Raw genomic sequence first — 21,395 nt, forward strand, 5'->3', positions numbered from 1 at the left:
TCAGAGCTTCGTCCATTCTCAGCCAAATTGAATTTTATTTCTAGTGTGAATGAAGTGCACAATGAACAGTTCACGATTCGTAGGTAAACGGCACGAAAACGTGATGATTCGTAACCAAATCTAGATGGGCGGAGTCTAAAATCGCGCGCCTTGTAGCGTGCGTCACTCGCATACGAGTCACATGCTTCTCGTGAGTAGTAAACACTCGACATGGGCCTTATTCTCGACTGCATCGCTTTTTTCGAAGCGAATCGAAACAAACGAAAGGCCCTATTTGTCGACTATTGCCGAGATCGATTTCCCATCGTAAAATGGCTTCCGAAATACAACACAAAGACGCTGATCAGCGACATCATTGCCGGACTAACGGTCGGTCTCATGGTCGTACCGCAGAGTCTCGCCTACGCTAAAATAGCCGGCTTCGAAGATCCGAAAGTAAATCCTCGCCTTCTTTTTTCGTTTCTGGTCTTGCACACGTGACGAAATTGATTCTATTTCTAAGTACGGTCTCTACGCCTCGTTCATGGGCTGTTTCGTCTACGCCATTTTCGGAACGTCGAAAGACATCACGCTGGGCCCGACGGCGATCATGTCGCAGATCGTTGTCGCGGCGCGAGGCGACAATGGGGTCGGCTACGTCTTCGTCATGACTCTCACGTGCGGAATCATTCAATTCGCGCTCGGATTTCTCAAACTCGGTCTGTCTATTTGATTTTATTTGCTTGAACGAATTTCGACTTGAAAATGTTCCCCCAAGGTATGATTGTGAATCTAATTTCTTTGCCCGTCGTTTCCGGTTTTACGTCGGCCGCCGCTATTACCATAGCGACGGGACAAATCAAGGTGTGTGGATTAATTAATTAATACTAGCCGGATTTTGATTTCTAATTTGTGTGTGCACATGTGTTAGCATTTGCTTGGAATTCAGCCGCCTTCCGGGAAGAAGATTCCGCGCAACTTTTTGCCTTGCATTGAAAAATCAATCGAATACATCAAACATTCTCAGTAGGAATTCCTTTTTGAAGTATTCATGTCCCAAAACTTGGGCTTTTTTTAGTGTGTGGGATATTGTCATGGGATTTTCGTGCATTCTCCTCGTCTTGTTTCTAAGAGTGAGGATCTATTTGCGTATGAGCGCGCGAGCCAATTGTGAAATCTCGCGAGTTTAGTTCTTGAAGTCTCACGTACAAAAATGGGACAAGGATAATAATCATAGCAAGCCACCGCCAAGCCATAAACAGCTCGTGGCAAGGAAATTTCTCTGGGCTATCACCACTGGTCAGAAAAAAAAACGGTAGCAGTGCTGAAACAAGACAAGTCGATTTATTAATTGTTTCAGCACTTATTGCTTGGAGATTCTATTGTTGTTTTTTTGAGGTCGTAATGCTGTTGTCGTGCTTGTGGCGGGTTTGATCGCCTATGCCGTGTGCAGCGTGGAGTGGAATTGCTGGAATAAAATGGAATTGGTTAGAAACATTGACGGTGGCTTGCCCAGTGTGATCGTTCCAAATATAACTCTAACGACACTTGAGGTAAAAAAATGCATGGGCTTATAAATAGAAGATGTATAAATCGTCAATAGGATTTGGATGCGGCTCTTGCTGTTATACCTTTGATGGGTTTTCTCGAAGCGATTTCTATTGCTCAAGCATTTGGTATGTTTTGTCTTTATAGCCTATTACGTAAATCTTTTCCTTTTAGCAAGAGAGAACGGGTACAGGGTGGATGCGAGTCAGGAACTCATTGCTATTGGTTAGAAAAATCGTTTCTCCGTGTACGTTTTTGGGTGGACAGGGGTGTCGTCGTTTTTAGGCATTTCTAACGTCGTAGCGTCCTTTATTCAGTCCTATCCTGTTACGGGAAGTTTTTCTAGGTCTGCAGATGTCAGTGAACTTTCATGTGAAAAGCATTATTTTGTCATCCTTGTGTAGGACTTCCGTCAATGCTCAGAGCGGGGTGCGGACGCCTTTAGGCGGCGTGTTTACAGGTTGAAACGAAAAGAATCTCACCGTTGTTGGCTTTTGTATTTTTTTCTCTCTTTAGGACTCGTAGTATTACTTGCTCTCGCTTTTTTGACTCCTTTATTTCGCTACATTCCCGAGGCGGCCCTCGCTGCGATCATCATCACTGCCGTTGTACACATGGTCAATGTTCGAATTTTGAAGCAAATATTTCGACTAGGACGTAAGAAAAGAGAAAGAAAGTCGAGATTGACTAATATATTGGCCATTTTTTAGCTTTTGAATTGTTGCCGTGGGCGGCTTCTTTCCTGGGAACTTTGTTTCTGGGGATACAGGTTTCTTTCTTTATTTACTTTTTCAAATGATATGCCAAGTACGTGCTTCTTGTGCATGCAGTACGGAATACTTGTTGCGGCAGGAATTCATCTTCTTTTCCCTCTTTATCGTCTAATGACTCCTAGACATTCGGTACGGAAAGCCCTGCCCACAAGTAGATTTTATACACGATATAATCATATTTATCTTCATCCAGTGCACGTATCGCGACGACATGGCTGTTGCAAAGCTAAACGAAGGACTCTACTACACGGGGATAGACCAACTTAGAGATATTATTCACGAAGTTATTGACAAACCGGATCCGGATGGGAATTTTGGTACAGCAATCGCGTTACACGCAGCGTATGTTTGAGATTGTACTGCATGTATAGGCGTACGACTGCGTGTCATCATCTTGGACGCAAGTCACATGCCATCTATGGATTTCACAGTCGTTCAGGCACGCGAAAATGAAATTCACATGGCTAGGACTAATAATTAATTATTGATTATAGGGTATTGAGGAAATCGTGAATGAGCTAAAGAAGAAGGATATTCGACTTGTTATTGCTGGACTTCAGGTGAACGTGACAGTTTCTTGCTTCGTGAATTCTTCTATTTTTTTATTTAGGATCCGATTGAGGCTCTTCTCAGAAAAGCGGACATAAATGACTTGGTTTTGATGCCTTCAGTCCAAGTCGCTCTTAGTGGAAAAGAGAGTGCCTCTCTCAGTGTGAGATTTTATCAGGGTAGGTTCTTCTGTGAAACTTGCTTTTTTTCAGCCCGAAAGAGAGAGGATTCAATAGAAAGTGAATCAATGAGAGAATTTGTGGCGGTTAACTAGGTTTTGATTTGTACTGACCTTACTTGTATTTAACCTTACTTGTATTTATTTTTTTGCAGTTGGTACAGTATGTTCCTTTTGCGCAATTAAACTTAGCGCACTTTGGCACCTTGTTGCTACTGGTTGCTATCGACTCTCGTCCGGGCTACCGTTGCCACAACCTCGCGGAAGAGATGGACGTCAATCCGACGTCGGATGTCGTCGTAAAAACCGTTGCTCGTAAACTGTGAGACGAATCTTTTGCCAGTGCGCTCGCACTTGTAGGTTCGAGCCTTCTCTCGTTCCGTAGCCGTCACTACATCGATGTGCAGCGAAGGGAGCAGGGATTCGACTTGTCCGGTCCCAAAAAGCCGCCCAATGTGCTTAAACGTCGCGAATTTCGCGTGAGAAGCGAGCTCAAGAACAGGAACACCGTTGCAGTCGTTTTTTGCAGGAGGGCGTGTCTCGAACATATCACACTCATCGCGATCGTCGCCTAAAGCACTCCTTCGCAGAAGCGCGAGTCAAGACACACCGAGACGTTGTCAGAAAGAAAAAAACCAAGGCGTTCTGACATCGATTTAATTAATCGTTGTACTATTAGGACGCTGAATCGACTGCTAGTTCAAGCCAATCGATCGTTCGGTTTGTTTTTCATTAGAACCGGTGCAGACAACAAGTGATTTTTAAATTCAGGATCGGTTTGGAAGAGGAAATGGATCGATTGGCTCGAATCAAGAGAACAGTAATAAATAAAAAATGAATACTACAGTGTATCTAAAAGAACAATTTTGTTTTAATTTTTGTAGCAAAGGTCTCGAACGTGGCGAAGAAGTTCAATTTCGTCTACAGGAACTCCCACCTCTCCTCCTCCTCCTCATCCGACCAAGAAGAGGTATTTACTTCATTGATTTATATTTATTTAATTATTTATTTATTTTTTATTTAAGCGGGCGAGCCCAGTCGGCATCTCCCCGAAAACAGCAGCCCCTTCTGTTTCATCGACTCTCGCGTGGCAGCGCGGAACGCTTGCTTTCTACTGCATCAAAACTTATTGTTGCCACAGTTAGTAGAGAAGTATTGAGACTACATGGTAACAAGACATTTATTTGTTCATTTTTTAGGAAGTCGTTGCATTGACTGAGAATTTGACTGGTAGGAGAGGGTCGCCTGATCAGGTAGGTTGAGTCACTTTTGTGAGTTTTGTAATTTGAATTATCTGGCAGCAGGTGAGACTTCCGACTGTTGATATTGATTCTTGGTCGCGCGATGATTCTCCTACAAAGAGTCGTCAAGGTAATATTTAACTTATAAATTCCACAAGTTTAATTTTGCAGCGCAGATATCAACTTGGAAGACATAAGTGGCTATTACTACGAAGAAAAAGACGTTAGTCAGAAAGGAAACTCGTCTAACAATGATCAAAACGAAACTAAATCACCACCACCACCACCACCGGAAGAACAGCAGCCATCATCTATTAAAATAAAGTAAAGAGAAATTATTGAGAGTGTGGGCAAATTCTTATTTTTTCCCCCTGAAGACTGAATGAAGCGTCATCTCAGTATACTAGATCGGATTCATATCTTTACAGAAGAGCTACTTTGGATCCGCTTCTCCCCTCCAGTCACGGAGACTCAAACGATTGCGAGGAGAAGGAGAGTACTTCAAAGAAAGAAACAGATGTTGTTGTGACTGCTGTTGCTTCGTTGACGGACGTGAGTGAGGACGAGAGAAGCGACGAAAAGGACGAGACGTCGAACGGACAGGAGGAAGATGACAAGGAGGTAACGTGCGATGATAATGATACTCAAGAGAAATCTATCGGTACGACAACGACTATTGAAACGTCAAACAAAATGAACAAGTATTCTTCTATGCAGAAGAGTCTGATCCCGAGAACGTGATGAAATCAGAAGAAACTCAAACTCAGACTAACGAAGAAGAGCAAGAGAAAAATCCGATTGAATGTAAGAGCAGCAGCAGATTTGCTGTACAATAATGACTCGCATCTCCGCATAGCTTCCCATCAAGAGGTCAATGCAACTGGCAATGGGACGTCACCCCAGGCACTTTCTCCGACGCCTTCTCTATCGACTAGCGTTGCGATGGTGGATTCATTTACCCAAACACCCAATCACAAAGCAACGCAGACGGCTAATTCGTTTGCAGACACACCCGTGCGGGGAGAACAAGTGAAAAAAACTAGTCGTCATCCAATCAAACTCATTTCGATTCTCGTAGGAAGCGTTGACGTTCTCCAGTCCCGAAAACGTTTTGCAGGAAGCAAGTAGAGTTCTTCAACTTTTGCAAAGTGACACGCCTCTTTGTACTTCTTGTGCAATTTTTTTTCACGCGGCGATTGTTCTCTGCTAGATTTGCCGACGAGAGTTGAGTATCAGATCGAAGTGCACACGGGTTCCGAGCCTTTAGCTGGAACAACGGCGAAGATTTTTGTGAACATCTACGGAGAAGCGGGAAATAGTGGGCCAAGGGAGTTGAGTAGAAAAAATGAGAGCTATTTTCAGCGAAACCAGGTGGGCCTTGTTTGAATAAACAAAGTTGCTCGTTGATTAATGAAATGTTTTCAGGTTGACATTTTTACCGTCTCATCGTCGTCCTTGGGAAAAATAAAGGGAATTAAAGTTTGGCATGACAACTCGGGAGACGGTGAGGAAAAATAAGGTGTAGAAAGGATTTTCGTATTGGATTATGTCTTCTTAGCTCCGGATTGGTTTCTCGAGAAAATCGTTCTTCGCGAAGGCGGAAACAATTCGATTGCCGACTTCCTTTTTGAATGCAGAAAGTGAGAAATTTAACGAGAGATAAAGTACGCTTTTCACGTTCGTACATAGGTGGCTCAAAAGCGATTCGAATCAAAAGCCATATGAAGCTCTTTATCCAACGGAAATTATCCTAAAAGGTAATTGAACTAATATCCTTCTCTATTCCCTCCTCCCAATATTGTGCCTCTCGCTCTAGGAGTTGCTTCTTCAGAGCTAGAGGCAGTTCTCCTGGGGAGTGCGTCCTCCGATTCTTTACGGGCCTCTTCCACTTTCTATCCTTCTCCAGCTGCAGCAGCATCGTCGGCGACGGCGGCGACTTCGTTTCAGGCGCGCAACTTGCTTGAGGAGTTTGGTTTGGGGCACGATTGGCAAGCCGAGTCTCAACGCAATCAAAGACGAAGACTTGAGGAGGAGAGCGTGAAAGTGGAGACGAAGGACAAGGACGACGAGGAACAAGACGAAAGAACAAGGGCAGAAGAAGAAGAAGAAAGAGAAAGATTAAAGAAAGAGGAGGACGAGAACGAAAGAGAAGAAAGAGCCATGAGAAAAGCTATGGAAAAGGTTAGATACTAGAACTTACTCAATGTGAGAGGAATTGTCGAATGTTTATTTTAGATCGGCGAAGAGGCGCGCCAGAAAGCGTTGATTCGTCACGCGAGTGCAGTCAAAATTCAAGAATTCCTAAAAGGATTTGCTGTATGACGTCACATGAAATCAGTAGAGACGACATCACTTTTTTTTCTGTCCAATAGGCCGGCTCAAGGGCATTGAAGGCAGACCCAAAGCCAATAGAGGTAGGTGTTTTAGTGCGAGAATTGTGCTATTCCTGACCTACATCTGATACAGGAAAAACTTCAAGAGAAAATTGAGGATCAGGAAGGGGAGGCGGAAGTTGAAGAAGACGAAGACGACGAAGACGAAGACGAAGAGCAGCAAAGTGATTACTTATCTAAACAATTCTAATGATTTGTAACTTGTAATTTTTTACTTCCCCAGTTTTATCTATGTTATCTGCTGCAAAGAAAGGCGACGCACAAAAGCTGGAAAGTCTGCTGAATCGAAATTCATCTCTCCTCAAGTGAATAATTACATAACCAATTAGAAGTGCGTAAGACAAGTCATTTATAGGATTAAAGGAGAACACGGATGGTCTCCTTTGCACGAGGCCTCTTTGGGGGGACACACAGAATGCGTCAAGGTTAGTAGTAAAGCGAGAGAAAGTTGTCAACTGTGATAGAACCTCTGGTGGCAGTTTCTCGTGTCGTGCGGTGCAAATCTGTACGAGTTTACACCGACCGGATATGCTCCTATTCATTTGGCTACAATTAATGGTCACATTCACTGCCTTCAAGTCATATAGCGTCATTGTAGCAGAAAACGCGTCTAATGTTCATGATTTGTACGCAGCTTTTGAAAGGGCTTGGATGTGGATTGAGTTTTCGGGCAGTCGATGACAAGACTCCTTTGCATTTGGCAGCTGAGAGGTATTTGCGAGTGGTATATGCATGTCTGCCCTAGTAATGTTGGGTCCTGCTCGGTCAGGGGATATATTGAGTGCTGTCGTTGGCTGATTGCCAATCGAGCAAATTTGACTGCTGAAGACAACAGCGGAAGAACGCCAGTGGCGTTGGCTGAAGTTAGTTTTGCAGTATTCCTAAAATATTTTCTAATGTTTTTTTTGTAGGAGAATGATCATGACGACTGTGCTACGCTTCTTCGAGAATGCGGTAAGAAGAGAGAGAGAGCGCGTGTCCATGAATGTTTACGAAGACACGTTTTTCAGGAAAAGAGCTAAAAAGGAAGAGCAGCGGTCTAGCCCTTGTTCTTACTCCAGATAAGGAAACAAGGTACGGCGGATACACACAAACACGGCACTTGATTGATTTCTGACCAATGTACAGTTCTTCTGCTGTTGATCAATCCGCCTTGCGTCCAATGTCCAGTCAACAGAGTAAAGTCCAACGGAAAAGAACTACATCCTTAGGAAGTACCAGTGAAAATGATGAAGATGACGAGGGTTGGAAGAGCGATGAGAATGTGACACCAGAAACTCGTAAGGAAATCAAGCATCCACCTGGTTTTAGTCTTGAAGTGAGTACTGTGGCGTTTCGTTGTGTACATTCTGTTATATTTTATTCGTAGGAAAAACGCAGTTTGTATGATCGTCAACAGCTCATGATGCGCAAACAAGACTCGAGCTTTCTTGATTCAATCCGGAATGAAGTTGAGGATGAAGTCGAGGAAGAGCAAGACAGTCGAACAGATAAGGAGGAGAAGGAGAGAGACGGAGAACATTCATCGGAAGAGGAAAGGGATTAAACGGAACAAGAGCACCGAATAGTGTAGAATTCATTTTACTGACGCAATTTCTAAATTTAATCATAGATATTTAGCGAATCACGTGAATGTTTTAGGAGTATGTGTTTTGGATGAGTGTTAGCGCGAGTGGGCGCGAACGAGACTACAATGGAGGACGACGCAGAAAAGGCTCTTCGAGAACCGGAGGAAGAGGACGAATTGGGAACGGCTGCAGCGGCGGACCAAAAGTCGTCCACGAAGAAGAAAAAGAAGAAAAAGAAAAAGAAGGCCCCCAAAGAGAACGGCGAAGTTGAGCACGAAGACGGCGGCGATCCGCAGACGACAGAAGCCGAAAAGGAAAACGACGTGAAACTCGACGAAGAGTCGAGCAAGAAAGGCGACGCCGAGCCATCGGCATCGAAAAAGAAGAAGAAGAAGAAGCAAAAGGCGGCACCGAAATCGTCGTCACCACGCCAAACGGATCCTCCTACGATCCCAATCAGCGATCTCTACCCAAACGACGACTACCCGTCGGGCGAAATCGTCGAATACAAAGACGGCACGACGGCGCGCCAGCTAAGCGACACGGAAGAGAAACGTGCGCGCGATCGCGCCTGCGCCGACGTACTCGCCGACGCGCGCCAAGCGGCCGAAGCCCATCGTCAAGTGCGCCGTCACGCGCGCACCTTCATCAAACCGGGCATCACGATGTTCGACCTGTGCGAGCGTCTCGAAGCGACGTCGCGTCGTCTCATCAATGAAAACGGTCTTCGCGCCGGTCTCGCCTTTCCGACCGGCTGCTCGTTGAATCACTGCGCGGCGCACTACACGCCGAACGGCGGCGACGCGACCGTTCTCGGCTACGACGACGTCTGCAAAATCGATTTCGGCACGCACGTGAACGGACGCATCATCGATTGCGCCTTCACCGTCGCCTTCAATCCGCGCTACGATCCGCTCGTCGACGCCGTTCGGGAGGCGACCGAGACGGGCGTGCGAGAGGCGGGCATCGACGCGCGTCTCGGCGAAATCGGCGAAGCGATACAAGAAACGATGGAATCGCACGAAATCGAAATCGACGGTCACGTGTATCCGATCAAGTCGATTCGTAATCTCAACGGGCATTCGATTGCTCCCTATCAAATTCACGCCGGTAAGACGGTGCCCATAGTGAAAGGCGGCGACGCGACTCGCATGGAAGAGGGCGAGTTTTTTGCCATCGAAACGTTCGGTAGCACGGGAAAGGGCGTCGTTCACGACGACATGGAATGCTCTCATTATATGAAGCGTTTCGACGCGCCGCACGTTCCTCTGCGCTTGGCGCGCGCCAAATCCTTGCTCAACGTCATAAATCAGAATTTCGGCACGTTGGCCTTTTGTCGTCGATGGCTCGATCGACTCGGGCAGACGAAATATCTTATGGGTCTGCGCAGCTTGTGCGATTCTGGTCTCGTCGAGGCGTATCCGCCTCTCTGTGATGTCAAAGGATCGTACACGGCTCAGTTTGAGCACACGATTTATTTGCGACCAACCTGTAAAGAGGTTGTTAGTCGCGGTGATGATTACTGAGGTCTCTCCTTAGTGGAAACATGGGGAGATCTGTTCCGTCTAGTATTCTCGTTGTATTGCTGCATGGTTTCGATGGTTCGCGCCCTCTGGAAGCTAGGAAAAATGTCGCGTCTTTTTCTGGAAACGCTGGGCATTCTTTCTGTCCTTGTTGTGTACACTGCTTCTTGAGAAAGAGTGGCTACTGCACAAGTGCGCTGCTCTCTATCCTTTCTCTTTTATTTTCAAGAATCGTCACTCAACTACCTTCAAGGGTCATGCATGCAATTTCAGGGAATCCAACAGCTCTTCTTTTGTTGCCTCAAAGTCCTTCTCAATCCACAACATTTTCAACTTGGTCATAATCTCCTTGAACGCCGGACCCGGCTTCATTCCTATTGCAACCAAGTCTCCGCCAGAAACAGGAAAGATTGGTATCTGCCAATCGACTATTCTTCCAACCAATTCATGCTGACCAACGTAACGCAGAAGCTCGACTGTGTACTTACGATATTCCTCTCTCAAATCAGAAAGACTTGAGGCAATAATAGTCTGATAGGGTTTCACAGGATTAACATCGTCTTTCTTCAGTTCACGGTTTTTCACAATGAACGCGCCCAGTCTCTTCTCAGCATTCGACAACCGCCAATGTTTGGCAAGCTCCTGTACATCATTTGCAGTCTGATCTAGGCTTACAAGAAGCGTCACCGGATTCGGACTGTACCCCTTCATCCGCTCATGAACGATGCGAAATTCTTCCAGACTCCCATTATTAGGCAGTCCTATTGCTTTTGCAACGCCAAGCCGATACATCAGCGTCATCATATCCGGTGCAAAATTTCCGACGATGATTTTTGACATTTCCATCCAAATTCGTTCCGTTGCAATCGTCCGAAGTCCGTTCGCATTTTCCTGAATAGCCCCAAGTGTATCAGCATCATGAGCATCAGCACAAGTTCCTATTCGTCCATAGAAACGAAAATAACGCAGTATCCGAAGATAATCCTCTTTGATGCGTGCACGAGCATCGCCCACAAATGCAACGCGTCTCTCTTTCAAATCTCGCTGACCTTCAAAATAATCAAACAAAACGCCGTCAAAATCCAAATACATTGCATTTATGGTGAGATCGCGTCGCTCCGCATCGAGACGCCAATCCTTGGTGAAATCGACTTCGGCATGACGTCCGTCAGTCACGCGATCGATGCGCAGCGTCGTTACTTCGACGTCTTTCCGGTTCACGTGCAGCGTGATGGTGCCGTGTTTGAGACCGGTCTCGTAATAACGCAGTCGATGAGCCTCGCACAGGGCGACCATCTCTGCGGGCGTCGCGTCCGTCGCCAGATCGACGTCTTTCGGTTCGATACCGAGAAGAAGATCGCGCACGACGCCGCCGACAAGACGAAGTTCGTGGCCGCGACGCTGGAAGAGCTCCGCGATGTGGCGTAGTTCCGACGATATCGCTTTGAATGCGGGCGTGCACAGCTTTCCGTCTTGCAGTGCAACGTTGACTTGAGACGACGACATGCTGCGCTGTTCGTATAGCTGCAAAATTCGTCTGAACTGTCTGAACAGCATACAGCTCTTCGTTCTAACGCGCGTTAGAATCTCCGATGTTTTTCTTTGTTTGGACGCTCTTTCTCGTTCCTGGCGCTCTCAGTGTCGGCTTTAGCTCGAACGTGTCGGCTTCGTGCGTTGGAGAAGATTGCTGTTCGGATTACGATGGAATTGGGCCTTGCGTTCTTTGTTCTATGCTGTGCGTCGTCGCCATAACGGAAATCTCGCCTCTTATCGAGCTCTTCTAGGCCTTCAGAGTTTCTCGATTGTAACGAGCCGACGAATAAGAATAACAGCGATGGGATAGGCTGTGCCAAAGTAAAAAAAATGAGCTTTCTGCCCGAACGAATATTTTGTGAACTTTACGTTATTAGTTTGGCGGTCAGAACTTTGACGAAGTGACAACGACGCGTGTTTATTGTCGCGTTCTCGAAGGCATCGAGTGCTACGGAAATCGTTCGTTTTGGAGCTTACATGAAGTGCCATGCGTCAAGTAAGTTACACATACTGATTTGACTATTAATTAAACAGACATTTTATTTTAGGTATACAGGACATTATTTTCTAACTACGTTGCTGTATTCAGTATTGCTCGGTTTTCTTGGCGTAGACAGATTTTGCTTAGGACACACTTACACAGGAATTGGCAAATTGGTTACAATAGGAGGAGTAGGAGTGTGGTGGATAGTCGACATCATTCTTATCATTACTGGTGTTCTAATGCCGGAAGACGGTAGCAATTGGGAACGATATTATTAGATTCTGTAAATAGAAATTATGTATTTTGTCGCGAGGTCACGAGACGAATGTGCGCGCGGTAACTCTTCGTCGTCGTCGCGATGTGCGGAAGAACGGCTTGGTACGATCGCTCACGGTTGTCTCTCTCGTTCGAATTCGAAATCGTGCAGCACACTTGGTCCCGAAAAGCTCTGTCGCGCCTGCCGTTATCAAAACAAGGCATCGGGAAAGACGATCGAACCGCGATGGATCGACGAGCAAAGCAAAGCGGATTACTATCCCTCGTTCAACGTCTGTCCCCAAAATAAAACGTACTATTGCTAGCTTTGATACTATATAATAGAGCACGATTACTTTCTCCTTAGACCCGTCCTGTTGTCGGGAAACCAGGTTGATGGTGTGGAAGAAGGAGAACGGGTTTTGCAAACGATGAAGGTCAGTATTGCTATTTTATGTACTGTATGCTGATTGCGTCGCGTCTAGTGGGGTTTGCTTCCCTCTTGGCACAAGGGGCATCAGCGCTCATTTCATTTCAACACAATCAATGCTCGACTTGATACCGTCATGGAAAAGGCGACGTATAGAAATCCTTTGAAAAAAGGACGCAGATGTGTTGTACTGGCCGACGGATTTTACGAGTGGCAAAAGATGGATAAGGGAAAGAAACAGCCGTACTTTCTTTACTTCAAAGACGAGCAAGAAAAGGGTGGTGATATTGTGGAGGAGATGGATGCTGAAGAAAAGCGAATCACGTCGAGAATCCTGACAATGGCTGGAGTATATGATCGCTGGACGCCTCCAAAGGTATTTTATAATTAAAATCAGACATTCTAACGATTCAATTCTAAATTATCCATGTAGGCAATGGAAAGTCAGGAACCCATCTACTCATATTCTATTATTACTGTGGAAGCGTCAAAGTCAATTGGTTGGCTACACGACAGAATGCCTGTATATGGGAAAGACACAAGTCAATGCAAGTAACCATCTATCTTTTTTCCTTAGGCTATTCTTGACGGTGAAGACGCTATTGAAAAATGGCTTAATACTGGTGAATATGACGCTGAAGCGGTGACCAGCTATTAGTGAACAGAAACGCTTCTAAATGTCAAACATTTTCTTATAAGGCTTTGGCTCTTCTCAAGCCAACGGATTGCCTCTCTTGGCACCCCGTCGCGCCTGCCGTTGGAAACGTCAAAAACAAATCAGAAGAATGCGTGAAAAGAATTGACTTGAGGTTCGTGGGGAAGTCTTCCCAACTGTGCATGAAATAATTATTTGCTGGCTCTTTCAGCACTCCTACGAAGCCGGACACCAAAGGGGGTCTTTTGAACTGGCTGAAACCGTCCCCAAAGAAACGACATTCAGTCGAAGAGGAAACGAACGAAGAGCCGCCATGCAAAAAAACCATAGACTTCTAATTAACCAACTTCTTATATTATAAGCACATCCTATCCTCAGGCACAAACGATCGAATTCTCGTCCACCTGTTTAGTGGCCACACAATGTGAGTCACCTTTGCGTAGATCAAACCCAATGGAAGCTAAGAGTAATTAATTAACTATATCACTGACTATGATTTTTATGTTGCTGACAGGTCCGTGCGTGTTGCTGTCGCAACTTGCCCGACTGTTGTCTCCTTCCACCCAGCAATGACCTTTTGGCACAGTCACGACGTCAACTTTGTAGTCACGAGTCCTGAGGTAAATTAATTAAATTGAGTAAACATTTAATTAGTTAGTTAGTAGAATATATACGGACCCTTATATAGATTTAGATTTATAAATGCTATGCACATTATCTACATACTGTAACTCACAACCTAAGAACGTCTCCCGGAAGCCCTATTACTCGCTTAATATTTAACACCGCAGGATCGTTCGGAGATCTGAAGTAAAAAAACGACGATGACGTTGACGCGACGACGCGCGCGACGGCGCGATCTCACGCACGTGTAAACGACGATTTCTCCCCGTTCCGGTTCTCCCGTCCACGCGAACCACTTGTTGAGCCAGACGACGTCGCGTCTTCCGCGACGATGAGGATTGAACGTGGGCTGAAGAAGACGAGACGCTGGCGACGAGATTTCGAGCAAAAAGAAACGCGGAACCTGCATGGAGGCTCCGTGCACGGTCGAAATTCCACCGACGCTGTCGACGAGCGTAGCGGCGACGGGAAATGCGAAGAGCAATTGGACGAAACGCTTCGTCCATACCATCACCGCTCGTCCGCCCACGCGAGGTGAGCTGGGGCTACGGGACATTACCATGCGTTATTGGCTGAGAGCCGTACAGCCACACTGGTGTTTGCGTACGCGTGTGGCCTAAAGATATCTCATCATCATTCGAAGCAGTCATCGTTTCGGCTGCAGATCGCGTATCGAAACAAAAGTAAGTCGACGTCGCTTGCGATCGATGTCGCAGGGAGACGATGAAACAAAGAGACGATAGTGTGGGTGTGTGTATGGGTCCTTATGTTGTTGTGTGTGAACACACACTGACCTTTCTTCGATTCTGATCGATTGATGGATTGATGATCTGCTGGGGTGATCGGAGTCGTAGAGTGGTCTCGCTCGTGGTGTGTTTGTTCTTAGACAGTGCGCAGCTCCTGATTGTAATCTCTCTCTGTCTCTCTGTCTTCTCTCGTTCTTTCTCTCTCCTACTCTCACTCGCCGTCATTACCGCGTCGCTCGTCTCTCTGTCTTCCCGTCTCGACCTTTCTTTTCTTTTTTTTCTTTAGGTGCTCGCTTCTGCCGCACCCCTCCCCTCCCGCGTTCGTGTCATCGTCATTCGCCATCATGTCGGCTCCCGATTGCACTCCGTTTTGTGACCCTTCCTGCGCCGGCGATCATCATCCCATACTCAAGGCGCTCATACGATGCCCGGAGAAAGAGCTGACCGCCGACCATTCGACCGAACTCAAGGAATTCGAAACCTGTTTCGATCACTGTGTACAAAGCGGCGGCGCTGGCGGCTGGCAGAAGAACATGGAAATTCCAGAAGCGGACGAAAGATTTCGGTAAGACGCGCTTTCGTTTTCTCTTCTCGCGCGATTCGGGGAGCGCGGCGGTGGATCTATGGTGTGAGCGAGACTTTTGTTTGTCGAACACGAGCGCCCGTGGACGCTCTAGTACACCGCTTTTTCTGACAAACTATCCCGAGTAGTCAGTACCCCCCCGACGATTCTATTGTTTTTCCCAGGTTTCCGACCCTTCACTGGGCCGCTGTGCTCGGACGCCTTTCCGCCGTTCGCGTGCTCGTTATGGATCGCGGCGTCGACGTCACGCTGCAAACGTCAGAGGGTCACACGGCTCTCCATCGCGTCTGCCTGCGCATGTTCGAAGCGTTTCAGCATCGCGGAATCGCGCACCGAGCCCGTACGAAAGTAAAACGGCTCGTCGAACTTCTCAAGTCGAGTCTCGCCGTCAAAGACGGGCGAAATCTCACGCCACTCCTACTGGCCTGCACGTGCTACATGGGATCACAAGGAGTCGTCATGAACGAGTTCTATTCGACGTTGATTTCGTCGATCGGCCAAGTTGCGAAGGGCCTCTCCTCAGCGACCAAAGACGTCGCCGTCAATTCGAAAAACAACGACGGCGACACGGCTCTTCATTTGCTCGCCGCTTCGGACATACTATCGCCCTGCATCACGACATTGCTGTCCGCTGGCGCCAATCCGTTGACGAGAAATCGGAACAACCAGACGGCCTACGATATTGCGCGCGATTCGGGCGCGTCACGCAACGCTAAGCAATTGCTCGTCGCCTGCAATGCTCACGGTGCCAACGAGACGGCACCGGATCGGAGAAAGTCTCAGATGATGCGTTCGACGGCGATCGTCGACGAGGAAAGCAATGGGACGAATGTTGATAGATCGTCGAGTTCTATCACGCCGCGCATTCCGAAATTGGTGATTAATGCCAAACAAGGTGTCATCGTCACAACGACGTCGAGACATCATAACCATCACGAATCGGAATCGTCGCTTGTTTCCACGTCGTCGTCGTCGTCGTCGTCGTCATTATCTTTATCGTCGTCGTCGTCGGGAAAAAGCCAGTCGACTTTGCCACCGCCGCCGCCTCCACCTCTCGTTCCCTGCAGTAGTACATCACTTAGTTCTGTTTCAACGTCTTTTTCGTCGCGGATGAAGGTCAGTGAAATGCCGCCGCCGCCGCCGCCGCCTCCGCCTCCGCCATCCAAGTTACTGTCTATTGACTCGATGTTGAATGAGAAAGTGAAACAAGGTGTCCTTGGTGGGACTCGGAAAGTGAATGGAAGCAGTGATGCAAAATCTAAAGAAATCGAAGCGTCCGAGGATAAGTCGTCTGAAAGGGACGTACCGTTTTCCTCGAAACTGGTCAAGAATGCAATTCCAATTGGTAGCAATTTCAAGGAGAGTAGCGAGAGATTTGCCTTTTCCCAAGGGCCTCCGCAGCATTATCCCCCGCGTGGAGCTGGTGGCTCAACGTCGTCTCCTCGTTCGTCTTCTGTTGACCAGGCGAGCGTTTTTAGTCAAAGTCGAAAGCGACGTGATAGTTCTATGAGCGAAAAAGCCACTGTCGACCTAAATGCGTCATCTCCAAAGTTTAATCGACAGTTGCCAGTAGGAAATGATTCGCGGAAACCTCCGAATTCTGCAATAAATGCGTCCAAATCAAAGTATGGAATCTTAGAGACGAGCGAAGAAATTGAGTCGTCAGGCCAATCGCATTTGCGATCACTACAAAATTACGTGGAGACAGCGGCAGCGGTGATGGATAAGTCAATAATAGGACAAATACAAATGGAAGGTCAGAGGGCTTTGCCTTCACCGTACATAGGGAAAAGACAGGGAACGAGTCGTTCTTCGTCTGCGCAAGGGAACGAGACACCGAATCCCAAGAGAGTCAAAGGTGAGAGTGCTCGTGGTCACTCTTCTGAGCAAGTAGGCGAGGAAACGATTACCGACGACGAACCGTCAGGTAATGATAGTGTTTAACAATGATTCTTTCGCGGGGGCCTTAGTTTTTTTGTGTATAGTTACCTCTATTTGGAACGACTGTCCGGAGACGGATGCGTTTATTCGCAAACTTCAAGAGCTCAAGATTCGCGGAGAAAGCGTCGACGTTTTGACATTGCTAAGCAACCAGGAAATGAATCGATATCGCGAAAGGATGAAGAAATCGCAGAGACTCTACGAAAGTGCGTGCCGTCGTTCTCACAAAAGCATTGGAGTAATAAATAATGTGTGTGTAGGTGCGTTGAACGACGTGGAAGGATTAGAATTGAAACGCGGAATCAAGGTCTCTCTCGTGCATCACCTGACCCAGCAGCTCGACGTGGCGTCCGAGAAAATCAAGCGATATTCGGAGCACTATCACGAATGCCTGTACAAAGTTCCGCGTTTGCACGAGAAGAGGAAAAAGCTGCAGGACGAATATGAAGTGCAGGGCAAAGTCGCTTGCGCTCACAAGCGCTTGCAGGTCAACTTGCCGATCATGTTCAACGCGTTAGGTCAGCGTCAGGAGCAACTCCAGCACGTGCCTGACGAACTGGTAGCTCGAGTCGATAAGGCGTCCGTAACGAATCAATACCAGATGATGAACGATTTGTTGCCTAGTGCCGTATCACGAGGTGAGGCAGGAGGCTCGCCTCTTCGTCAGAGTCAGAGTTGATTATACTTATTCACACGAGAAAAAGCTTATAACGTGTTTATTTGTGTTTGGCAATAAATGGTGTAGGTATGTATATATCATGTCGTTGATTTCACCAACGTCTCGGTGGAGGAAGATGGCGTCGACTTCGAGTCGAGGAGGCTTCTCTTTCGAACTTTGCGAACGGTATTTCATTGTCAGACGATGCTGCACTGAGTAGTCGACGTCTTTTCGAAACGAATTAGGAACGCGATGCTCGAGAAGAAGGGAATCAAAGCGCCGAAAGCAGTCAAGACTGGAACGACGATCGTCGGTCTCGTTTTCAAGGTTCCTTACCGATATTTCCTTCTCTTTAACGATCGTTAAGTTGCATAATCGTAAGGACGGAGTCGTTCTCGGAGCCGATACACGAGCGACAGCGGTAAAACGTCGATTTTGTGGGGAAGCGATCCAGTAGACGTTTTTTTTTGCCAGGACACTATCGTAGCCGACAAGAATTGCGCCAAAATTCACTACATAGCACCAAACATATAGTAAGCAGCTCTCTCGCCTTATTTAGAGTTAATTACGTCAGTTTTAATTAATTAATTCAAAATGTATTTCGTGAATAATGAATATGTTTATCTTGACAGCTGTTGCGGCGCTGGTACAGCAGCTGATACGGAAATGGTAACCCTTCAGATTTCGTCGCAGCTCGAACTTCTGCGATTGAACATGGATCGACAGGTGAATACATCAGTATTTCAAAAAGTAAATGTTTCAATATGTTTTCTGCTTGTTTTTAGTCACGCGTGGGCATGGCGTGCAGGCTATTCAAGCAGAAGCTTTTTCGGTTTGGCCACATTTACAGATATCACATTGATCTGTTATATTTCCCTGCGCTAGATATGGGGGCTACATCAGTGCTGCATTGGTTTTGGGTGGGGTCGATCCCACTGGGCCTCACTTGTATAGCATACATCCTCATGGAAGCACCGACGTGCTTCCCTATGTCACAATGGGTACTAATAAGAGGCTGTGTTCATACTGATGTTTGCGTGTCTTACTCTGGCCATTTCAAGGGTCTGGTTCTTTGGCTGCTATGGCGACGTTTGAAGCAAATTATAGACCTGATATGAATGTGAGAACTATTTCTACCCGCACATTTTAAAAATGTGTAAGCGATTCCTTCAAAACAAGGAGGAGGAAGCCAAACAATTGGTTCGGGATGCTATTGCTGCAGGCATTTTCAATGACTTGGTATTATTGTTGCTTCTAACTGTGATATTACGTGCTTAGAGTTTGTTTTTAGGGTTCTGGAAGCAATGTAGACATCTGCGTGATAACAGCAGACAAGACGGACTACATACGTCCTCATGAAGTGGCCAATGTGAAAAATGAGAGGTAGAGTCGACTATCCATCTTTGAGCAAGGCCTCTTTCTACGAGGATCTATTGCAGGCAATGGGATTACAGATTCAGAAAGGGAACAACTCGTATGTTGCATGCACATCGATATGATCTAATAATTATGCAAATGATATTTGTTTTTGTGCAGCTGTTCTGGAAACGAAAGTAGTCACTTTTGAAGTAACAGAGGAAACTGTTGTTCAGACAGGTGCAGAAGAAGCAATGGAGACTCAGTAGCGAAATTACGATGGTGGCATCTGTATACAGCGAAAAGAAAAATGCATACAGTTTGTTCATCCTACAATATGTAGCGCAAGTACATCTCGAACAACAAAGAGAGGCTGTCACGCTGAGACCAGAAGCGCTGTAAAAGGACTGACATCCCTAACTCTGGCCGAGTCTCTCGCAGCAGTCTCTAATCGCTTTTCCCACGTAGTCTGTTTCATCTATGGCTTGCGTGGTTGACCGAAAATCAGGGCGCTCATTCGACTATCAGTAGTTGCTAGCACGCGTAGCTGCTTCAAAAGGAAGTTATTGATCCAAATTTCAAGTACGATGCACGTGGTCGGCGAATGAGCCGCCATGTTTTTAGCGCCTAATAGGCCACGCAAAGAGCACATGAAAAATTGGCGCGACCTTTTCAGCAGCGAATCAGCGTATCGTTAATTGATCACGTGAATGCGCCATATAAAGCGACGGGCGCACGCACGATCTTCAGTCTTGCGTTAGGGTGGGGGATGCCAACGGGCTAGCCCTAGAGGTTGATCGTGAGCTGGGGAAGCTGATGGTTGGTCACCAAAGCGTCGTCGTCTTATGTCGATCCTTACCGAAACTGTCAGGCGCAGTGGACGGGCGTCGCTTTGCGGCGCTAAGATCGGCACTGGGGGTCATATAAGGTCGTTGAAAGGCTTGGTTCGTGAAGTCAGGCGTTCCGCGTTATGCTGAGCGGGCGTCTGGCTAAGGTTTGCCACTTACTGCCAAAGAAACGTGTGGGGGCCCAGTGTCTCGTGGTATTTCCTCACTCGGTTTATACGATCTATACCCTGAAGATGACCTGACCCCCAGGACAACGAACGCTTGACCCTCTATTGGTGGACTTGGCGATCGCTTCGTAATTCCTCTCTCATCACGGTAGACTCGTTTCCTATTCAAGCGAAAGTCTACGGCCTCTCTGGGGCCCCGGTACGACGCGGTCGGGGGGACGGTGTGGGAGAGCCGTTCTCGATCCAGGCCGTACCGGTCGTGTTTGAGCCGTTGAAGCAAGGTCTCGCTTCCAACATTTTTGGGCTGCAACTGCGTTCGAACCTCCGCGTGGTGCAGCCTGGATCACGCTAATACGAACGCATGGCAAAAAGGTACGTACACGGGCAGATTGAACAGATTTTATTTGTCTTTTTAGGTCTATTTTATCGCCGCTGGAAAAAACGTGCGCTACGAACGGATCGATCTGCGTTCGAACTCTGTCGGCAACAATTGCGTCGCTTTCTTCGACCATCGCCGCAAACGAGAAGCAGAACGAGCACTCTGGAGTACAAAAGAAGCTCAAACGTACAGAAAACGACGATGGGGGCCTCTCTCGGCAAATTTCTGCCGAATTTGATCGTTTCTTCCCGATCTGATGACGCGGCAGTCTTCAGAACGACGCGCCTACATCCGACATCGGTTATAGAGACGTAATTCTCAGCCCTTAGTCGCGTACACTGCTCGCAAAGCGAGCGTGACTTTTTCTTGGGAAAAGGGGTCTTTTGAGATCAATTTGAGTTTGATTTCCTCGGCTCAAACAGTTCCTCGCTCCGCCTCCAAATTTTGGCGCCTTATTGCTCCAAATTTATCTATTCTCCTACTGTAGCTCATTGACTATAGCGCTTTCTCTTTTGTTTATAGAGTGGATTGTGGGTGAAAAGAAGAAGAAAACGACGACGAAGAGGTAGACCGCGGTCCCAACGTCCTCGGCAGGACGGGTTGGTCCAACTGCGGGACCACGAAGACTTGCAACTTCCTTATAGTTGCAGTTTTCTAAACTGCCTGTATGCCTCCTCTTGGTATGAGGCCATAACGTCTAAAAGGCCAGCGTCTCCTGGGCAGGCCTACATCAACTACTGAAGTGGTTGTGCGGCCCCGAGAAGAAAAACTGCCCACTCACGGCGTGCATCTCCTATTCGAGGCTACCATTCTTATTGGAAGTCTCTCCAGGAGAACAACGCCTACAGTGATATCATGGGCCTGCAAGTATCCTCTTGTTGGCACACACAACCAACCAAAAAGATTGACGTTTGAAAAGTCCTGGATGACAGGTACGCATAAAACGTAATGTCTATTTTGCGCTTATCTTTCTTCTTCATAGGG

At 47.0% G+C, this 21,395-nt stretch overlaps 8 protein-coding genes across 9 annotated transcripts; 7 read left to right on the forward strand and 1 right to left on the reverse strand.

Annotated features, from left to right (window-relative positions):
* Window positions 1–159: 159 nt before the first annotated feature.
* On the forward strand, window positions 160–3,245 carry LOC136185740 (sodium-independent sulfate anion transporter-like). Its single transcript, XM_065972923.1, has 19 exons — window positions 160–435; window positions 503–698; window positions 758–843; window positions 911–1,005; window positions 1,058–1,112; window positions 1,170–1,278; window positions 1,378–1,532; window positions 1,583–1,655; window positions 1,702–1,752; window positions 1,813–1,873; window positions 1,932–1,987; window positions 2,044–2,184; window positions 2,238–2,296; window positions 2,358–2,429; window positions 2,494–2,617; window positions 2,672–2,739; window positions 2,795–2,860; window positions 2,911–3,012; window positions 3,062–3,245. The coding sequence occupies exons 1-19, from the start codon at window positions 211–213 to the stop codon at window positions 3,083–3,085; spliced, it is 1,818 nt and encodes a 605-aa protein (XP_065828995.1). The 5' UTR covers window positions 160–210; the 3' UTR covers window positions 3,086–3,245.
* LOC136185736 (uncharacterized) lies at window positions 3,215–8,304 on the forward strand. Of its 2 annotated transcripts, none has more exons than XM_065972918.1 (31): window positions 3,215–3,349; window positions 3,413–3,506; window positions 3,557–3,646; window positions 3,707–3,747; window positions 3,799–3,847; window positions 3,912–3,997; window positions 4,053–4,167; window positions 4,227–4,280; window positions 4,329–4,398; window positions 4,445–4,592; window positions 4,646–4,929; window positions 4,986–5,072; window positions 5,125–5,297; window positions 5,347–5,416; window positions 5,479–5,639; window positions 5,694–5,772; window positions 5,827–5,908; window positions 5,958–6,025; window positions 6,085–6,449; window positions 6,504–6,584; window positions 6,641–6,682; window positions 6,735–6,825; window positions 6,885–6,966; window positions 7,017–7,086; window positions 7,141–7,239; window positions 7,296–7,372; window positions 7,431–7,524; window positions 7,573–7,615; window positions 7,672–7,735; window positions 7,790–7,979; window positions 8,031–8,304. In XM_065972918.1, the coding sequence occupies exons 1-31, from the start codon at window positions 3,297–3,299 to the stop codon at window positions 8,205–8,207; spliced, it is 3,279 nt and encodes a 1,092-aa protein (XP_065828990.1). In that variant the 5' UTR covers window positions 3,215–3,296; the 3' UTR covers window positions 8,208–8,304. The 2 variants fall into 2 exon arrangements, with proteins under 2 accessions (XP_065828990.1, XP_065828991.1); XM_065972919.1 differs by having other exon boundaries at window positions 4,332–4,398.
* Window positions 8,299–9,899, forward strand: LOC136185748 (methionine aminopeptidase 2-like). The gene has a single exon (XM_065972931.1). It carries the CDS (start codon window positions 8,355–8,357, stop codon window positions 9,753–9,755), a length of 1,401 nt encoding a protein of 466 aa, XP_065829003.1. The 5' UTR covers window positions 8,299–8,354; the 3' UTR covers window positions 9,756–9,899.
* Window positions 9,900–9,957: 58 nt separating this feature from the next.
* On the reverse strand, window positions 9,958–11,314 carry LOC136185749 (CCA tRNA nucleotidyltransferase 1, mitochondrial-like). The gene has a single exon (XM_065972932.1). It carries the CDS (start codon window positions 11,307–11,309, stop codon window positions 10,008–10,010), a length of 1,302 nt encoding a protein of 433 aa, XP_065829004.1. The 5' UTR covers window positions 11,310–11,314; the 3' UTR covers window positions 9,958–10,007.
* Window positions 11,290–12,098, forward strand: LOC136185754 (TM2 domain-containing protein CG11103-like). The gene is made up of 4 exons (XM_065972938.1): window positions 11,290–11,487; window positions 11,537–11,606; window positions 11,663–11,781; window positions 11,834–12,098. The coding sequence occupies exons 1-4, from the start codon at window positions 11,345–11,347 to the stop codon at window positions 12,045–12,047; spliced, it is 546 nt and encodes a 181-aa protein (XP_065829010.1). The 5' UTR covers window positions 11,290–11,344; the 3' UTR covers window positions 12,048–12,098.
* Window positions 12,087–13,826, forward strand: LOC136185751 (abasic site processing protein HMCES-like). The gene is made up of 9 exons (XM_065972935.1): window positions 12,087–12,147; window positions 12,197–12,337; window positions 12,392–12,461; window positions 12,510–12,830; window positions 12,888–12,977; window positions 13,032–13,097; window positions 13,154–13,263; window positions 13,321–13,575; window positions 13,624–13,826. Exons 1-8 carry the CDS (start codon window positions 12,128–12,130, stop codon window positions 13,445–13,447), a joined length of 945 nt encoding a protein of 314 aa, XP_065829007.1. The 5' UTR covers window positions 12,087–12,127; the 3' UTR covers window positions 13,448–13,575; window positions 13,624–13,826.
* Window positions 13,827–13,917: 91 nt separating this feature from the next.
* LOC136185737 (espin-like) lies at window positions 13,918–17,755 on the forward strand. The gene is made up of 6 exons (XM_065972920.1): window positions 13,918–14,267; window positions 14,321–14,416; window positions 14,766–15,044; window positions 15,227–16,989; window positions 17,048–17,209; window positions 17,264–17,755. Exons 1-6 carry the CDS (start codon window positions 14,065–14,067, stop codon window positions 17,680–17,682), a joined length of 2,922 nt encoding a protein of 973 aa, XP_065828992.1. The 5' UTR covers window positions 13,918–14,064; the 3' UTR covers window positions 17,683–17,755.
* A 25-nt stretch (window positions 17,756–17,780) lies between these two features.
* LOC136185752 (proteasome subunit beta type-7-like) lies at window positions 17,781–19,402 on the forward strand. Its single transcript, XM_065972936.1, has 12 exons — window positions 17,781–17,847; window positions 17,907–17,988; window positions 18,044–18,082; window positions 18,136–18,194; window positions 18,294–18,387; window positions 18,447–18,493; window positions 18,547–18,662; window positions 18,723–18,781; window positions 18,841–18,900; window positions 18,953–19,044; window positions 19,101–19,135; window positions 19,198–19,402. Exons 1-12 carry the CDS (start codon window positions 17,798–17,800, stop codon window positions 19,284–19,286), a joined length of 822 nt encoding a protein of 273 aa, XP_065829008.1. The 5' UTR covers window positions 17,781–17,797; the 3' UTR covers window positions 19,287–19,402.
* The last annotated feature ends 1,993 nt before the right edge of the window (window positions 19,403–21,395 follow it).

This window comes from Oscarella lobularis, chromosome 4 (genome assembly GCF_947507565.1).
Source record: "Oscarella lobularis chromosome 4, ooOscLobu1.1, whole genome shotgun sequence".
In the NCBI taxonomy this organism is placed as follows: domain Eukaryota; kingdom Metazoa; phylum Porifera; class Homoscleromorpha; order Homosclerophorida; family Oscarellidae; genus Oscarella; species Oscarella lobularis.